The sequence below is a fragment of the Diadema antillarum genome, unplaced genomic scaffold, assembly GCF_040938485.1.
Source record: "Diadema antillarum isolate AM-2024a unplaced genomic scaffold, OU_Dant_1.0 seq00000135_RagTag, whole genome shotgun sequence".
Lineage (NCBI taxonomy): Eukaryota > Metazoa > Echinodermata > Echinoidea > Diadematoida > Diadematidae > Diadema > Diadema antillarum.
Genome location: NW_027271212.1, coordinates 566942 through 587960, shown reverse-complemented (window position 1 = coordinate 587960; position 21019 = coordinate 566942). Strand labels below are relative to the sequence as shown.

General features: G+C 38.7%; 1 protein-coding gene across 4 annotated transcripts in view; it reads right to left on the bottom strand.

The window, feature by feature from the left end:
* The window catches only part of LOC139727535 (beta-arrestin-1-like), a 200712-nt gene that overhangs the window by 25961 nt on the left and 153732 nt on the right, over positions 1-21019 (bottom strand). For all 4 annotated transcript variants that reach the window (XM_071638509.1, XM_071638512.1, XM_071638510.1 and 1 more), the window contains exon 2: positions 6725-6755. In XM_071638509.1, the coding sequence (XP_071494610.1) occupies positions 6725-6755 (31 nt within the window). The remainder of the gene's footprint in view (positions 1-6724; positions 6756-21019) is intronic.

Below are 21019 nucleotides of genomic sequence, written 5' to 3'. Positions count from 1 at the left end.
CTGTGACAGTCCTCAAGCAGATAAACCAATACTCTGAAAAAAACCCAAAACACGAAAAAGGATGATGACATACCAGGCTCACACTTTCTGCTAATGCAGTATTCCATAACTACAATTATGCATGCTTTCTTCTTTTGCTCTGCTTTCTTGAGCACCAAATCATGCATTCTTATGTGAAGCTGAGCCATCATTTTCCTTGTTCATAGTGCTATTGTCAAATTCACATGAATTTTGAAAACATTCTTATCCCTTACCCCAATCATGATAAATTCTGGAAATCTGTGCCCAGTCTAACCAATTTAAAGATGTTCAATGAAAAAGTCTTAAAATCATCTAGAGGTCTCCTTTAACAGTATTGAAATATTGACAGAAAATATTACTTCATGATATTGTTTATTACAGACAGATATATAAGAGTTGAGGGCATTGACATCTTTACCTTAGATTTGCATACATATATGCATATATATGCAAATGACTGATAATCACTTTTTGACAAAAATCATGCTATATCTAACAATACCATAACTTTCCCATTCTCGGTTCAAATCTATTGAAATGTTTCTGCTCCTATTTGCTATCTGACTTTCACTGGTCCTTTTAAGTGTAAATGTCAATTAGAACGTGAAGTGCAGTTTCCCTTTAATGGTGTCGGGAGGATGAAATTACTCTTGGAGCAAAACAAGGGCACAGCTGACCTGTTGCTCACTTCTACACACCCCATCACAGCTCTCCGCCGAACCGAAATGCTGGCGAGGTGACGATGCGCCGTCGGCAACACTACCAATCTGCTTCAATTATGAAGAGCCAGTGGACTTGATGATCTGCGCTCATCACACTCTTGCTTTTTTGTTTTTTCTCCAATTCATGGAGAATATTTGATGAGAACTTGGTATCAATAGCACTGGACTCGCAGAACAATTCTGCAGACTGTTGTTGGTTTGTTTGTTGTTTCTTTACTGCCTCCCCCTTTGTCAAAGCCTTTTATATATGAGGAAAGGAATAAATGATGCTCTACAGAGAAAGCAATTAATGGGGAAACACTACACTGCCTTCTCCAAATGTTTGCCCACTGCAACAATCTCTCTCGCTCCAGTGATCCTACGGAGCATCACGTTAAATTATTTGCGAGATGACTGTGGGTCGTAAAAGGGCCTGGATACTCATGTGATGCTTTCAACGGTAAATTATGAGCAGCATGCATCCAAATTGGGCTCATGTACTGTATCAGCCACCATTCTCTTGACCAGGGGACGGTATTTTGACAGAAGACACATAATAGCCAAAGTCACAAACAATGAACGAACTCCTCCTGATGATGAATGGAACGTGCTGGTCATTCTTTTACTTTTTTTTCTCTCTCTTTTTTGAATTGGGGGGGGGGGGGTTGGGGAAAACAAATGCTAGACTTTGGTAAAGGTTAGATGCAAATTATCTAAATGAGAGTCACTCTATTGCTTCGTTAAAAAAAAAAACAAACATGATCATCTTGTAAGGTATGAATCTGCTCCTTGTTCAAGTTGACTACTATGAACACAGAAACTTTTATATGGAAGTTTTACACATTTTTCCCAAGAACAATGATACCAGTATTTGCTGGAGTCACACATATGCAAATTAGATGTGATGATTTCACAGTCACATCTGTCTCCTAGTTGCTTGCACACTGTTACTTACTTAATTTCCTATCCTGACACAAATAAAAAATAATAATAAAAAAAAAAATTCCAAAAAATTGTTTTAAAGAGTTTTAACAACTCAACCTGCAATGAGGTCTCTGGAAAAAGAGAGGGGTTAAAGTTGCAAAAATATTGAACACAAGAGTAACTTTCGTGATTTTTTGGGTTTTTTTTTTTGGTCAATCCAGTGGGAGAGCTGTGGGACAAGGACATCATCAGTTTTCTAATTTGCAATATGCCATAGTTACTAATATTGAGATTTTGCAATAAAACACTAGTCAAACCCAAAACTCTTAAAGCTCTCAAAACTCCATGTCATGTACATGTATAGTTGTGATGAAGTCTCCTACTGTGCTTGCATGGATTATTATACTTTCCTTTTAAATGAATTCAACCTGAACATCAAATCAGAGGCTACACATACCGTAAAGTTCCGTGTATAAGACGCACCCGTGTATAAGACGCACCCCTACTTTTGGACCTAAAATAAAAAAATAAAAAAATAAGAAAATTTCCACGCAAATATTGCGTGTGTCATACATATCATTTCAGCTCAAAATTTCCCTAGAAAGCAGCATGTATTTGCTCTATTTTTCGTTTCCTTTTATGCTTTCTTTTAACGGTATTCATCGGACATCAGCAAAATATGGAAGACGCAAAATGCGAGACTTGTCTCGGTACTCACTTGCTATTGTTTCGCCTTTCAATCGTGGTACATGTATCATATCGTACTCATGAGTGTACAGTACGATCTTTGCTATCATACATAGCAGAGGGTGTCTCGCATATTGACGCATGTCAGACTGGAAGGTTCGTTACGAAAAATAAGAAAAACATCAACAAGTGTAGCAGAGGGATCGTACGGCGAGACGTATGGTGCGTACGGTACAGTAATTACACTCACTGTTGTTTCGCCCAGAGGGATTTCCAGTAGCATGTGTGTCTCTTGTACCATGATTGTATGCACAGTGCTAGCCTTTTGCAAAAGGCAGCTCCCTATAATTTCAGCTCACGCACACAGAGAGCAATGGACTTGCACACACAGCGCGCAACGGGCAAGCGCGCTCCGATCCGATCGCTGTGTGCACGATGCGAGTCCATTGCAAGAGCCTCTCTGCAGCTGCTGCCTTTGCACAAGGCTTGCTAGCTAGCTAGCTACACAGTGTAGCTATGCTATCATACCTGGCCTCGTGAAGAGCATGCAAACGAACGCCATGGATATGCATGCATGCTTCACACATCGTTCATATTTACGGTGACATAGTGTCGATTCTACTCCGTATTTTACAGCTTTTGTCTATGGCCATATTGATACTAGTACACTGATAAGTTTTACTGTATCGGTAATTTAGTACAGGTAATGATACCTGTACATCGCGTATTTCAGCTACTAGGTTGGCTGTTGGTAGCTTGGTAGACTGATACATCGGTAGCAGTGCTGTTACAGCTGTTGTCTATGGCCAGATTGATACATCGTTACTATGCACAAGGCCGATGTAAGTTTATCCCGTATTTGCAGCTTTTGTGTGTGTCCAGATTGAAAGATCGCTCATTTATCCGTAAGTTTTAGTGATTGCTTACCTTCCAAACGTTGATGGGCATACATGGCCCCAAGGTGACCTTATAAAATTGGGTGTACATGACAGATTTTTTTCCGTGATTCGACTGTACCCGTGTATACGACGCACCCCCGATTTTCAATGTTTTCCGACGAAAAAATAGTGCGTCTTATACACGGAACTTTACGGTAACTTGCAAAGTTGTTATGATGCAATTAAGTTAACACACATTTCATTCTTAAAATGATGAGAAAATAACGTGAAGACAGCATGAACACTCAGACTTATAAATACAAATACTTTTTTAAAGATCTTCTCGTCTTGCAATGTACAATAAGCTTGGTTTGCACCTCAGCATAGCTTTATGCTTGAAATTGCTTCAAGATGTTGCATTTATGCAAATTGTAAAGTATACAATAAACTCTAGGGCTAACTCAGCTAAGGATGTACTTTACAATCATGACAAATCAGGTGAAATACACTGCCTACATGTACATTCCCAGAAATTTATAAAAGGTGAATTCCATCCTGAAAAATGGTTTGTACGTGTGAATAAAGGCAGAAAAAATAGAGGAACAGGACAGCGACAGTTTGAGGAAGTTTCACTCAAAACTGAGAATCAAAGTTGTAATATTTTGAAGAACTTTGTGATCAATTAAACACATAGATAGCAATACTTAGATATGTCACGTGTGAGCTCATCCCCCATTTGCTCCATATTAAAGATTAAAATTTAATTTTCCCATCATGTAAATTTCCAATTATTACATGCACATTTTATGTACACACATTGTAAATATTTCTATCCCCTGCATATACAGAAATACATTTAATCATTGATTATGAAAAAAAGAGAGAGAAATTTTATGGAATTTTTAGCATGGAAAAAATGAAAGGTGAGTTCACATGATATATCACTGAGTTGACAATTTGTGCTCGATGAATTAACCCAATGCCAACAACAATCTTGTGAATCCTGTGCTTAGTCTATAGCCCTTTTTACACTTGTGTTTCTCAACCCCGTACTTTCTCTGACCCAGGACTATCGTTAGTCCCGTACCAATTTTTTCAGCTTTTTACACTCACCAATAAGTCCCATACTAAGCTCTTGTCCGGGGCGAAGGAGAAAATTGACCTTTTTACACTCGTAGTTTTTAGTCCGGTACTTTCCAAACCACATGAATATTCATGATTACGCTGTGCACTGCACACGTACACACACTCACCGGCAGCACTTGATTACCTCGTTTCTGATTGGTCAGTGAGGGGTCGGACTTCGTCTCCATCGCTTAGCCCCGGATTATTTTTTCGTTCTGTTTACACTCGCTTGCTTGGCACCGCAATTGCGGTGCTAACCCTGCTGTTTTGCAGGGCCAGATAGTACAGGACTATCGGTGGGGCTAGCCCACTTTGGCAAAAACAAGTGTAAACAGAAAGTGGGCTAAGGAAAGTCCAGTACCAATGGTGGGGCTAAGCCCCCCCCCCCCCCCCCCCCCCCTTAGCCCCACCGTTGGTACGGGACTAAGCAAAAATTTACAAGTGTAAAAAGCCCTTATGGGGCTTCCAGAATCTTGCAGCAAATGGAATCATAAATAATTTTATAATCAACCTGTTCCATGTGAGAGAGTAGCATTACATGCATCCCCTTTTCATCCTATCATCCCAACCACTATACATCCAGTTTGAAGCAGAATGTGCCTCCAGAGCACTTTACATCTAGACACACACATCCAATACCCACTGTAGGTTTACACTGTCAAGTGCTGCAACCTCATCCCCAGGGGCAATGCGCAGCACCCATCTCTCCTGTCACTGTCTTGCCATGTACCCGAATGCATTACACACATTCACACTAACAGTGCATTATGGGTGGCAGTCATGCGTTCGATGAATACAAAATGTGTTCGATCTTTCCTACATCTCATTTGCCCCCTCCCACGTACAAGGAGAACACAATGTTATTACAAACTATAGAACCTATGCTTATGTACCATTTATAAACATCATATGCATAACATTTGAATATATCAATGTTGTGAAATAAACACTGATTTATTGAAATAAAATCATATTGTAAGAGGGTTCTTCGAATACTAAAAATGATCTAACTATAGCAGGGGACAGATATATGGCTCTCTGTTATACCAGAGCAATTCATATGAACCATGTTTCTAATATGGTAGTGCCTGTACGGAGTGATATCGTCAAAAGAGTAATATTTCATGTTTTGTTTGGTTGAATCCTGTAATTGCATACTGCTTTTAGACAAAGTACACAGTGCTTGGCTTGTTTGTGCAACCTGACAAAAGGTATGGAAGGAGTACTATACCAGCATCTATTAAATCACCACATTTGCTGGTGTAATATACAACACCATGAGTTCTGGCTAAATAACTGGACAGAAAAAAAAAATATATATATATATATGTTGGCACATGTGACGTATATGCAATACCTGAAGGTCTTGGTTTCATTACCAACAGAGTGTGTTGATGGAGTATTAGCTATTACAGCTGTGAGCAAGTGCATCATTTTTTATTCTTTTTTGGGGGGAGGGGGGGGGCAGATCAAATCACAACATTTGTAATCATATTCTGTATTTTATTCAAATTTCTCTATCTTGTATTAATGCACAAGTTACAAACATCCATATTAAGCACTATATACATAAAGTGCTGTTATCATCATTATTAAAGTATTATTATCATCGTTATTATTATACAGTTCAAGGAACTCTGAGGGAACTTGACAATGACTTGTAATTCTGTACCTCCAAAGATTTAGACACACAATTTTGTATCACTGTCATTCAAAATACCACCTACACCATGCCATACAATACTGCTATTTGTACTTCTGCTACCAAAACCTACAATGTATGTTGTGAGATCTTTCACTGGGAATACAAATGGCATTTTGGCATTTTGATATAATTTTGATTCATCATAAGATATTAATTCTCTGGCATTTAACATATAATACACAATTTGCATGAAATTGTCACATTAACCTGTTGAGGACCAGCTGATTTTGCTTTAACACACATTTCCAATAGACACCTGCCCGAGTATACTCGGGGACTTGTCTTCAACAGGTTAATGACGGAATTAACATAAGCATTGAAGTATAGACATGCATTTCAGTCACCCCCCACCAAAACATTTGAATTACAGTGCTACAAATATTGTTGTAGGCTGTAGGTTATTTTGTACTCGGAGTAATATTGTCTTAGGTCGGGAACCTCGGCATATGGCAGAGCCCTATCAAAGTTAATCAAATGAAATGGCACAACCAAAATGCTCATGAGCAAAAAAAAAAAAAACCACACACACACACAAAAAAAAACCAAAGTCTTCTCGCATATGGAAATAGTCTGCTTATGTGTGACACATCCTGATACCTATACTATTACATCGCTGCAAATTTCAGACAAGGCAGTCCCATGCATTACCATTTACGTCGGTGCAAACTTGAAATCATACTCACCTTGCCATTGGGACTTGACTTTTTGAATACTCTGCACAGGGCGAAAAAGAGAAGACAAAACGGGAATTACAATTTATTAGATAAGCGCAGAATAAACAGGAAATCAACTCTCACTCTCCCCGTTATACATGAACTTCGGTATTTCTGAAAGCTGTTGTGAAAATCTGAATACGTGGACATGCGGAAAGGTCAAATTTTGCTCAAATAAGCATGTGTGCCCTTCGTAGGCATTTATTTGTGACAGATACAGTATATGATTCACACTGGATAAAACTTGCATAAACTGTTAAATGAACACATCAGTTGCTTCTGATCAAATCATTATGAGAGAATCCATACTCTCTGTAAATTAAAACTTGTCCTTGTGCATTTTCATTTCATCTAATTCTACACAGAGAAGGTACCAGGTACTGTTAAATTGCATTGTAAGGTCACACTACTCTATACTAAGTAAAATATATTTTTGCACTATGTGAGTTATGAAACATTTTTTTTTTAATTATTATTATGATTTTACAGGGGTCTCACAGATAAAAAAAAAAAAAAAATGCACATGCTGCCCATGCACAGGCCCACATGTTCATATCTGTGTTGGCACTAACTGACATGGTGGTTTCACACTTTAGTAAAATACAACATGTCAACACTGTTGAATGTATTAAGGAAGAACTCTTTTCAACAATATGTAAGACTACGTTTTCTTCAACCTAATTCATTATTATTATTATTATCATTATCATTATTATTATTATTATTATTAATATTATTATCATTATCATTATTATTATTATTATTATTATTATTATTATTATTATTATTATTATTATTATCATTATCATTATCATTATTGTTATTATTATTATTATTATTATTATTATTATTATTATTATTATTATTATTATTATTATCATTATCATTATCATTCTTTTTTAAAGGATTTCTATGGATATCAGACTCTGCAATTAACTGATGATTTCAATACTGCTAGCTGTCTGGTTCACACCCACTCAACTTCTGTAATCAGATTTATAATGTTGCAGTCAATGTCCATTCCCATAGTACTTCAAACACAAACTCTCACACGCACACACACTGGCCATGAACATGAGGAAGTTTATCAGCCATCACAGACACACAAACACTCAAAAAGAGACACACACAGGCTACAGCAATGTGCAAAGCTAATTGTGGGAAAAATTGTTAACATGCTGGAAAATAAATCAGTATCGTCAGGAGAGTACTCTGCATAACAGCAGCCTGAAAAGTCAACACATTATCGACATATGATGCAAGACATGTATTTGGAAAAAAAATAAGATGAATAAATGATCCACAATCTACAAAAACTGAGACAGATTGATTGGACTATTTGACACCAATAGGCATAACCGTTTGATTGTTATTGTTGTTTTATCATAAAAGCACTCTCAAACTATTCACCAAATTATGTTCATAGCGTGTATTTTGGCATCAGAATAGTCACATGCCATATCTTGGCTCAAAACTGCCTAAAGATTTCATATAGCTGTAGCATGAGAAGGAAGAACAATCTCTTTCTTTTTCCTCCTGCATACTTTGACAACTAAATACCCACAGCATCTTACAGCTCACGCATAATCAAAGCAGAGTTCAATCCATCTGTTTTGATGTCAGCTGCTCACTCTGAATGACTCGATTTACTATCAATGGCTGTTCCTAACAACCAGAAAGCTTGGCCAAGGCTTGCCTGACATAGCAACAACTACTGATTCATGCAAATTGGATCCATAGTAGTAAAATCTTGTTGAAAGTGGGGTCCACAAAACTGAACAGCTAACTACTGGGTATCCTTGTCCACGTGGTAAAATATTTGTAAGCATCAATGCAAATAAATTAGTAGAGTACACCATTGAATAATTATCATCTGAATGAATATCACGCATGCTGCTGAAGAGCCAATCATATTTTGCAAACCATTCTATGATTTGAGCAAAGAACTTATAACGAGTACGTACACATGTAGGTACTAGAGTGCTTAACTGGCTATATATCAAATTGCTTTGTGAGTGTGCAGTGAGACATGAGGAGGTACTGTAGGCTCACCCCTCATGCTAAAACGCTAGCATACGAGCAACTGAGGAGCAGCCCCAGAGACTCCAGCTCTCCCGTTTTCCTGCTTGAGATTTAATTTCTCCCACCCTGGCTTTGTGTCTCAGCCCTAGGATGTATTTATTCCGGCTTGAAATGATCTTTCTCCCGCTCAAACACTTTTTTTTTTTTACTATGAAATGAAGTTTTAGCAATAATAATAATAATACATTCTGCTTATATAGCGCATGTTACACTGAAGTCTCTATGCGCTTTACAAAATTTTCTATAATAACAATACAATTAGAAAATACATATTATGTAATACAATACAACTGACTACAACAACAATAAAGAAATTAAGAAAAATGATCAAAGTATTGATTAAATAAATACGTCTTTAGTTTAGTTTTGAAAGTCTCTTGTGTTGGTGCGGTGCGAACAGAGTTAGGTAAGGTGTTCCATAGGGTGGGAGCCATAGTATTGAGTGTTGAAGCGGGGGACTTGAAGAAGTAGTTGGTGTTGTGACCGGAGAGCACGAGGAGGTGTGTAGACGTGGATGAGGTCAGAAATGTAGGATGGAGCTTCACCAGTGAGTGCTTTGTATGTGAGAAGAAGTATTTTGTATTCTACACGCTTGCAGACAGGGAGCCAGTGGAGGTTTCTGAGGAGAAGTTTGGTACTGGTGTGTGTGGTCGCCCTTTCTGTGATTCTTGCTGCTATGTTTTGTACCCGTTGGAGCTTAGTGATGGTTTTTGCATGTGCGTTACCGAGAAGTGCATTACATGCGTCCAGTCTTGACGTGACAAAAGCATGAATAAGTCTGAGGGTGGTGCCACGATCTAGGACAGTGCGTATTGGAGAGATCTTCCTGATAGCTGCCATGGCGGATCGGCAAGTACTGTTCATCTGTGATTCTCGTGATAAGGTGTTATCAATGGAGACTCCCAGGTTCCTAACCTCACATTTCTCCTCAATGACTAGTGATGGTTTGGCAAGCCAAAATATATGGTTTTTAGTACCATCGTATTTGAAAAATAAGCCTGAACTAGCACAAGAGAGCAACCCTAGAGTTTCCAGGGCCCTGGACCACGGCCGCATTAAGGGACTTTGCACTTTGCACAAACACAAGGCTGTTTTGATTATAGGGTTAGAAATGTGTCTTTGAAATGCTGAAAAAGTGTGATCGCAAGCATGTTTCTGTAAAGTTGAAAAACGTAAATTGTTTTTAAATGCATCTATAGCTCCCACCTGCCCACAAAAACCACTGCCAGCTACACATTTCTGCTTCTCGTGTCAAATTGCGCAATGGAGTGACAAGCCTTCCCAATAAACTCACTATAGACTTGATAATGCAACAACTCAAAAAAGGTGATCCGAAAGGCGTTACGCAAACTATGTGATTTGATGGAGGGTATTGAAACATGTTTCAAACATGGGAAAGTTGATAAATGCAGCCTAGGATTGGAGGGATGAAGAGGCCGGAAAATTTACTTAACGAATTTCAGTGCATGCCATGAATGGAAATAAGCGATAGAGTTCATACCAGCTATAAAATTTGCTGCTTGTTCAAATGAAGAAACGGCAGACGTCATTTCAAATTGGAGCTGTCATCAAAACAGTTCATATGATGAAAGTGTGTGTGGGGGGGGGGGGGGGACATCGAAGCCACAAGGGTCTGTACAGGTGGTTTGGTCATCATGGTGCCCCCCCCCCCCTAAAAAAAAAAGGAGGCTAGTATCAGGAAACGGTGAATTCTGATAACCTCGAAATTAAGATGGAATGGTGTTTCCTTTCACCTGAAATCTGGCAGTCTGCTTAGGCGCTGGGGACGATCTAAACTCCTCACGACACACGCGCCTGACATCTGCATCGACCATCGTAATTAGGAGCAACTCAGCGGTAGAAAGGAAAACCAGTCAAAAACACTCATCCATCCACTGTTACCTGTCACCCGCTTTCCGCTCTCTTAACCGCCCACTTCGAGGGAGGTTTCAGACTTTATAGAGAACCCGTTTGCAATCATGCTTCATAGATGCCTGCTTGATATCTTTGGAGCTGCAGAATGCTCAGACACTGAGGCCCGAATTCACAAAGGTAGTACAAATGATACCATGGTTTAAACCATGGACAAAAACCATGGAGCACCAGTGTCGCATGGAATATTTTGTTACGAAATCAGTCATTTCGTCAATGAAATTATTATTTTGTAACGAAATGACAACATTTTGTAACTAAATGAATATTTCGTCCACGAAATGGTCAGTCGACGAAATGACCAATTTTGTAACGAAATATACCATGTGACACTTGGCACTCCATGGTTTTTGTCCATGGTTTAAACCATGGTTTCATTTGTACCACCTTCGTGAATTCCGGCCTGACATTAGTGCATACCGCTGACTGTTTTCACTATTTACATTGCAAACATTAGCCATCTGCCAGACACACAACCCTCTTTGTGCTTACATACAGGTGCATTCAAATAATATGCACGCACATGTACATGTCATAATAGGGAGCTTTCGATTTTCGCGATGGGGATGTTCTGAGCATGTGCAGAAGCGCGCGTCAAGTCGATCTATTTTTAGCTTGCGTCGCCTGAGTTTTTCACTACGCGTACTGGGCTATTGTTACGTCCGCACAGTTTGCAACGTAGAGAACTACTTCATGCACCAATCATATGGGGGCGCCATTTTATTCTTTTATACGTTGCGTCTCAGCGTAATCTAAAGCTACTTTTCAGCACGATGCAGGGGAAAGGAGAACGTCCAGCGCAAGTGTCGTCTCAAACGTCCCCGCGTCAAAATCTAAAGCTCCCTAATAGTTCAGAAGAGAGTACAAGAAGCTCCACTTCAACAAAATCCCCAAAATATGTTCTACGGACTGTCAAACTGTTCAGATTAACATGCACAGCAAGAATAAAGTGATAATTAAGCATCTACAGTTTTTTTAAAAATCTTTACTCCTCCAAACTGCAACCTCTCTGTAAAAATTCCCTCTGCCACGTGATTGTAACTTAGCAATGATCTGATGATTTTACTGATCAAAATCATATATCATAGAATCATTCCACACTAGGTCTTTATGCTCTCTTAAAAGAGGAAGAAGAAGAAGAAGAAGAAGAAGAAGAAGAAGAAGAAGAAGAAGAAGAAGAAGAAGGAGAAGAAGAAGAAGAAGAAGAAATATATATTTTAACCACATACTGAGTAATTGAATGCAACTAGCACAACTAACAATGTCATCTCTGGATGACACATTTAATTTCTTCTAGAATCTTCTTCCAGTATAATGCTGCAAAAAGTGTGGGGACACTGTGCTCTATACACACACACACACACAGTGAATGCCTCTGGAGCGTGGTGCACATACATTTGCCATGTGGAAAAACAATGCTGCCTGTGAGATTTTTGCTGAAAATTAATGATTATGACTCCACCATCCTTTCCTGACTGAGGCTTTTGTCGTCTGTTGAATTAATCACAAAACGAACACAAGCAGGTTTCTTGTTTTTACCTCAATCAATTGTACGTGATATATATTACACATTTAAAATAAACAATACTCTCAATTTTTCCTCCCTTCTCATTTACATCACTACATGTGGATTATATCATTTGATACAATTACAATTATAAAAACATTATGGAGCTCTGATTTTCACATTCTTCCATAATCATTCTTCTTATGATAAAATACCTAAAATACCCCTTTCACATGATGAACATTTATTTTGCAGGCTATGATTAAGGATTTCCAGTTCAACTGAGCTGCATGATTATACTGTACAAGACTGTACTTATGAAGGGTGCATGCATTGTATGATGGGCCTGCCTATGGTCAACCTCTATAATACACCTTGTTTTGATAATCTCACTAAAAACCCAAGCTGCTACACTGTAAATGACCATCAAAAGTACAATTGTGGTTTCAGAATGCATTTTTATTTTTGCTTATTATCATAAAAGAGATTAGTGTTTGATCCCAAATTATCTCCCTCAGTGCTTGATTATATGTGAGGTTAGGCATTATGTGGAATTATGGAGAAAGGGTTTTCATTCTCAATTCAGCTGACACAAATTTCATGTAATTTTATGATGTTGCATTGTTCCTTGCCATAGCATACATATGTCTCCTTCACAGGCAATGTGCTGGAGGGCTATGAACTTTAAGAAAAGGAATTCAGTGGGAAGTGATAAATTTGAGTGATCAGAATTGATCTCCATCCAGACCACTATTGTTGCGTTCACACAACACACCTAATCTCAAAGATTAGCTCAAAGTTTTAAACCTCAATGATACCCAGTTGGTATGTGTTTCACACTACTGTATCGCTGTTGCTCATTATCAGGTTTACTGCTAGCGCTGTGTGTATGTATTTCTTCCTGTTCTGCAGATTAATCATCAAGTGGGGCTCTCCTCAAAAGTTCAATCTTAAAGATTAGGAGTTATGTGGACATGCATCATAGTTTAAAACTACAAGCTCATCATCAAAGTTTAAAACTTCAAAAATTACAAATGCTGTGTGAACCAAACCTATGCAAGGAATGGGATTAGAGGTTTGTCTGGGAAGATTAGCTCTCATTGTAACTGTGAGCTAGGATTATTGAAACCCAGAAACAAATATCCCCTGTGCTCTTAGCACACAAATCTGGATATCTGTGGTTGAGATGGTATTAAATCTACAGTGTCAGTGCCCGAGTTTGCAGTTATTCATGTAGGTCTCCAAATTTTGCTTACACGTTCATTACTCTTGTGAACACTTTCAGAGCTAGATATGATTCTCCACCAGCATATTGTATTTTATAACATGTCACTTAGCACAGAAAATTACAAGACAATAGAAACAATACAGCTAATATGAGAATCATACCAGTATAAATCACTATCACTACAAGGAAGAATGTCATATTTTCATTTCTGCAATAGCCCAAAGAAAGAAAACATAAACAAAAGCCACTGGCGGCAGAAATATGTGATAAAAATCAGTGACGTCATCCTATCATAATCTGCCATCTAAACGAGAGGAAAATGCCCAGGTATCTCTTGCATCTAACAATTCGGCATATCCGAGTTTTGTCAATTTCCGTGCATGATATAATCGAATAAATTATCTATGCACAGATCAGGTTCACTCACCCCCCCCCCCCCCCCCCATCATGCTCCTGTCTGTTTTTATATGTACTTCGCTTTCTTTCTTGTCCGCTCTAATTCTGAGAAGTGTATTACGTTATCAAGGGAGACGGTTAGAGTCAATGCATTCCCCAGGCAAGGTAGCGAGAAACTCGACTTCTGGGTTGAAGATAATGCGGAAGACACTTGCACGAATTAGAAACACATTGAATCAGAAAGTAGATTCAGGCAGTTGATATGCAGAAAGTATAATGCTTACCATGATTATTTGATGACAATTTTCACATGTTATATGAAATTGTCCTATTGATAAAAATGCAGAGAACATATATTTATATGATTTTTCAGGTACATTTATCTGTATATTTTGCTCTCACCTCCTCATCACCTTCATTTTATTACTAAATCTCTCGGAGGAAGCTGTATCTATGAATTCTTTTGTTTGTTAAAAGATATGGCATCCTACAAATGCTGTGAATCATCATCATCACCTTCTTTTCTTTCACCTTTCTCTTCCTTCTCACCTTCCTTTCATCTTATTTCTATTAGTGTCTCCTTATACTCACAACCTTTTCTTCAGCTTTCATTTCTCCATTTCTTTCTCATCTTCCCTGTCATCTCATCCTCCTCTTTTCTTTCTCACTTCTAAACCTGCTCTATTCATCTCCTTCCCCATCATTATTTTCCTTCTCCTTTTTCTTCTTCTTCTTGTATCTTTCTTCTCATCACATTGAATTCTCTCTTCTTCCATATTTTTCCTTCACCTGTATATCTTTTCTCCGAGTGCCCCATCCCACATCTGTCCTTCACTGCCTCACTTCGTACTTTTACACTTAATACTCTCCTTCTTCCATACTCTTCCTTCACTTGCACATCTTTTTCTGAGTCCCCCCCCCCCCCCATATGTCACTCACTGTCTCTCTCTGTACTTTAACACTCAAAGTCCTCCCTCACCTTCACTTTCACTCCCCCCCCCCCTTTCTTCCTGAGGCAGACAAGAGTTTTCCACTGACTGGAGCAGGATATATGATTTGCATACATGAATAAACTGTGGGAGCAGGTGGAAGGCAGCATGCGGATGAGTTCAAGTGTGCAGGGTGTGATGATGGCTTGTGGAAACCATGATGCCTTTCGGACTGGTGCACAGTACATGTATGCCTCGATGCGCAGCACGGACAAACTGTACATACTGGTCTCTATGAAACCTTTGTTGATAATGGTGATGACAGTAAGCTGGAAGATGACCTTAACCCGTTGAATACTAGTCCCGAGTATACTCAGGCAGGTGTGTATGGGAAATGTGTGTTATAGCAAAATCTGCCCACCCTCAGTGGGTTAACATGTAGTAGAATGAGAGCAGTTATATATAGATAATACAATTGTAGCAACGATGATAATTGGGATCATGGGCATCACTATCACTATCTGTGCACCTGCTATTACCAGGGTTTACTCACTTCTACTATTTCTATTTAACATCACTATCATCATCATTATCATTACAAAGGAGGCTGAAAACTAAGCAAGATTTACATATTGTAAGTGCCTGGGGAATGAGGTCAACTATTAAGTGATATTATGATGAGTCAGTAGTCTACCAAAGGGGGAGACTGATAGAAAGAGAGCAAAAGGGGGGGGGGGGGGGGAGGAGGAGGAGAAAGAGGAGAGAAAAGGAAGAGAGAAGAAGGAGGATGAGTCAGGACAACTGGTATCTGGTGTAAGAGATGGCACGTGTCTACCAACATAATCTTCCCATCCCCGCATCTCTGGTCTTTGTCACTACGGCAACCAACACAATCCATTCCCTCTTCCTACAAATTCACAAACGGGGGACGTATCCTGAATTAATCACATTAGTTTTTTCCCCCCTCTCTATCACACATCCTAGACTGTCTAGACATCTCTAAAGCTAACCTAATCTTGGAGTTGTAGTTGTATACATCCATGCAATCACCTCTCAAGTTAGAAGATTAGATCTGAAGCTGTTTAGGCTCTGCTGCCTTTAGCTTGTGTATAATTGGTTGTGAGACATGTGCCCCTGTGGCAACAGTATCAATATTTCCACAGAAAGTATGAGAACCAGGCACAGCTTTTATGGTTGTGGTCAAAGCTGGGCAATGTGACAGGATGTCTCTCTGAATGACAAGGAATAGGATGTTGAAAGAAAGTTCTCCTTCGGCATCTTCTCACTGTCCTCTTTCCATCTCTCAACGACATAAAATCCCTACAAATCGGATGACTTTGTTTACTGAAGAGCTTTGACAGGTACTTCAGGCTTTATTTCTGAAATTTAGCGGTACACACGCATTCTCGAAAGCCGGACAACTTGCCGGCATTGTCGAGCTGCACGGCAACGGGAGACTTTCGTGCCATCAAGCGCTCTGAACTTTGAGACTCGACTACCACAGGTCATCCACCTGTTGAGTATGGCAGTCATTAATTATGCGCAACCTTGGCACGACAATGCAAACGCACAAAGTGTAAAACAAATTCAGTGTTAGGTAAATGCTCCATGTTCTATTATGATCAATGAGCATATCTATCAATTTTTCAGTCACTTGTTTCAAATTTGAAACAGATCTTTTGCTATTATAAAGTCTCGGCTCAATGTCTCATATGTCAGACAGGTGCTTACCTAGTCAGCTATAGAAATGAAAACTTTTTTAGAGGTTTATCACATACTGTAAACAAGGATTATTTTCATAATGTGTAATTTTTGCAAAGTTTGTGCTAGTCTAAACTACAATGAAAATGATAACACAAGATTAAGTTTACTTAGGAGATGTAAAATTTTGAATAGATGTACTCCAAGCTGCAATATTAGAAACAAACAAACAAACAAACAAACAAACAAACAAACAAACAAACAAACACACAAACAAACATATTCACTGACATTACCCAAGCATGAAAGATTGTTGGTGCAAAAATGTCCACTTTAAACAAACAAACAAACAAACAGAAACAAAAGCAAAAGCCTCTCGAGGGAGAAATTCCATCTAAACTTACATGTATAGTAATGTCTTCCATGACAGAAATGTGTAATTTCATAGAAAGGTACATGTAGTCTGTATATGGTTACCAATGTATCTGACTGTATATTCATCAGGCTGCTCTTAAATATGGTCACTTTTTTTTTTCTTTCTTTCTGTTCTGCAAAATCCATTTCTGGAAAAACCGACAGAGCCCGCATGATACCCGCATGTACTTAAGAACTTTCCTGGAAATGGCAATGCAACTTTTTATGATTTATCTATTATTATTATTATTTATTTATTTTTTTATTTTTTTATTTTTTTATTTTTTGGTGTGTGCGGTTTCAGTTTTGTATTCTTCAGTTTTGTTGATTTAGCCTTGTGTTTTTTACTGTGAGAATCGCACATAAAAACAAACTGGAGAGCAAATACTGGTGTGTGATCTTCAGAACTATTAGAAATGAAATTGCATACTGCTGACTTTATGAAACATAAACACATCTCTTAAAGGTTTAAGAGTCATGCAGTTCTCTTGTTCTGCAGGGTGTGGCCTTCAGATGTGGCCGGTACAGGCACACAAACCACCAACTGTTAGTTCAGCAATATTGATTGTTGGTGAAAGTAATTTTTACCTCCGAAGGGGATAATATTCTTAGATCTTACAGGCAGCACAAAGTACCAAAGTGATGATGTCACAGTCTTTTGTTATAGCTTTAATAGTGTTGGTTCCACACAAAATATATTACATGTTGTACCCTTGCAAAAGGATTAGGGCTGTCTGTAGGTTGGAACCAGGTACATGGCTGGTTAGCAACCATTGTATTCACAGATATTCAGGTTATGTGAGGTTGTTTGCAACCAGTTTCCATGGCGATGACTGGCTATGACATCACACTTCTGTATTCTACAGCATAAGGGGTGAAGGATCTCCCTCAAATGATTCCTTGTTATGTTTCAAGCAAGTTATTACTAGAAAGGTTTTATTTTGCTCTACCTGATAATGGACTTGCTTCAAAATGTTTAAAACTAGTGCTTTAATAGCCCATTTTGTGATGAAACTCTGTATTTCAATGCGCAAGTCCTTATCCAAGATCACATGCTTGAGGACACATTTGAGAGTGGGCGGCATGATTGCCCATAAGAAGAGACACTTAAAGCCGGTCAATAACCTATAATTGATCCAAGCAGCTTCATGCATAACATCATAGTCATAGTGTGAAAGTAGCAAGCTACACAACATTGAACAACAAACTAGTCTTGTCTTCAGACTGTTGGACAGAAGTGCAGCTGAAAGATCAATAGCACAAAAAGGAAATGTAGGCCTACATGACGTATGCTGCATACGCTCGTATGCCACACGGTTTGCTATGGCTTCACTGTGTGAATTTCATGATCATGAGCTACCATGATTTTTCTGAACTTCACAACAGGCCAAAATGTGAATTCCTATATTCAACTGTAATACAATGTATTGTCTGTATAATGGAAAATTGTTAACTTTCCTTTTTGAGAAGGGATAATACTTCTTTCTCATTCAGCTGCAATGGATCTCAATAACAAATTACACCATTTTTGAAATTCTTTCGTACATCCTGTACCGGTACGCAATTAAAAAAGCACAATATTATCTGCGAAAATATATGGTACATATTCTGAGCAAGACCAGTTTGGACCGGCTATGTTCATTCGTTTTAAAACATCTCCCAAATTCCTTGAACAATTTTGATTTCCATGAGTGAGCTACTACACATACATATAGGCCTACACATTTTACATTTTTGTGAAAAGTAGAGCTCTACATGGGGTGGGGTGGAGTTGGATGAGGTTAGGGTTTTTTCTGAAGTCTTTCATGGGCTGTAGAGCCTCATTCTTCTTGACTACAGCTACCATATATTTGACTAGACAGTTTTGTGCTGTATCTGTTTAATAAAACAATGTTTGATAACATTAAAACCAGACATTTTCACAAATTTCGCAAGAAGCAAAGATTCGCCAAAGTATAATATTAAAATGCATGTGAAAGGTTTCTTCTACACAATGCATTGAATGCCAGTGGCAAATCGTGAAAGTTTCATGCTGCGAATGTTGCTGGTTTTACAGTAAAACTTGACCCGCATGATTACATAATGATCTGCAGTTGGTATAACAAGTCAGTGGAGGGAATGGAAGGGTTTATGGGAAGAATGGGTGGGGATGAAAGAAGGGGGATAATGCAGAGATGAGGAATATATAGGCCCTACAGGTCTGCAATGTATGAAACATAGGCTTAGACCAATCTACACACACACACACACACACACATTCGCACATACACCAGGGAGTGTAAACATGCAGGCAAAGAGAATATTTAGCAACAAAACAAACAGCACCACCATCGATACATTATGTACAATGTTGTGCATGCACACACAAGCACATGTTTGCACGAGTAACACAATACAGGGCACCCCCTACACTCCCCTGCCCTAAACCACAAGGTTACATAGCTGTGGTCTGCTGACATCAGGCAGGGGATTACCCTAAACCTGACCACAGAGGTCAAAGGTGACATCCTATGTAATTAGTCTGGATGGTCTGAGGAATGCCTGATAAGCCATGAGGCAGTCCCTAACCAATCAAGGTGACAGCAGGGTACTGTGACCTCAAATGACCTCTCTGCTAGTCTTTGATCAAGGCCTCCCTCTTTCTTTCTCTTTTCTCCCAGTCACTCCCTTCCACTTTTGCCCTTGATTCTCTTGTTTAATATTGCCAGCAAACTTACAGACAGATTTCCTGTGAGGCTGTTAATCATTAGTAGATCATAAAACATCACAGCTCCTCCCCCCCCCCCACACCCACAATTCCACGTCGTTAATTCTTTGTACTTGAAGAAATATTTTTCAGCATTCCCAATGGGGGAAAGTGTATCAACTTGAAAAGAAGTGCATGTAAGAATGCTATCACCCGAGTTACGTGTATGCATAAGGCCAAAAAAAAAAATTGTTGCATTGGCGTAACCCGCCCGACCCTAAAAATTCCGCCGACCCCATGTTTTTTTATTATTTTTTTTGCTATCGATATCAAATATCTTGTTGATTGCGATCGCGATCGCACAAACCCGGAAGTGGAAACGGCTCTGGGGATATCGGATGTACGAGGGAGAGATCTAGCGCCTCGCATAAGCCTTCCTTGATCAGTACGTCATCTGTTTCCAACACGGACACGTACTCTAACAAGATTTATTCAGTGTATACGTAGCATTCAGACTGCGATGTATTGTGCACAGTTTTGCCATAGGTTTCTTGTGTGGAGAACTTACACGAATCTGTATATGTGGGACTGTAATAGAGATCGCCGTGTGCGATGAAAAGATCGTACATATGGGTCAATTTGCATCTATCTTATCTAAGTCAAAATAGTAGAATATGAAGTGAAAACATTCAGGATAGGGATTTCAACATCTTTAAATTCTGTGAAGGGGTATAATTCCAGTAATATCGGCCTCATAAATGATTTGTAGGATAGATGTACACAGCACATTCGGTGCAGCAGTTGTAACTGTTTACTGAGCTGAGTACGAGTTTTACACGTAAAATGCAGGTAGCAAAAAAAAAAAAAAAAAATCCGCCCGACCGACCCTATTTGAAAATCTCATGTTACGCCAATGCAACAATTTTTTTTTTTTGGCCTAACCCATAAGTGCTCACTGAACACCTTGTTCTGATCTTGCAATTGGGACGTATCATCAACACATTTGTGTTATGAGCTGCATAGCATTTCCTACATGTTTACCACACAATTTTGAAACTTTGGAACATGCATGGCACAGTGTTCGATGCTTGATCAAATATATAATTACCATGCTATACATTTCTCATATATGCCATGCATGCTATCAGCTTTATTAATACTGTATCACATAAAATGAGGTAATAAAGGGATGTTGAAAAATCCCATTGGGCATGTTACACATGATGTTTCATACAGTCGTTTTGTATGCGGTTGTATGTTATGTAGCATACATGTATGCAGCACTCGTGTTTGCAATTGTGCTGCTTCAATAATTTTGTAATTAACTGCAACAATGAGAAGCAGCACAAAAGGAAAACAAAGCACACACAAAAAGGGCATTTACAGAGTT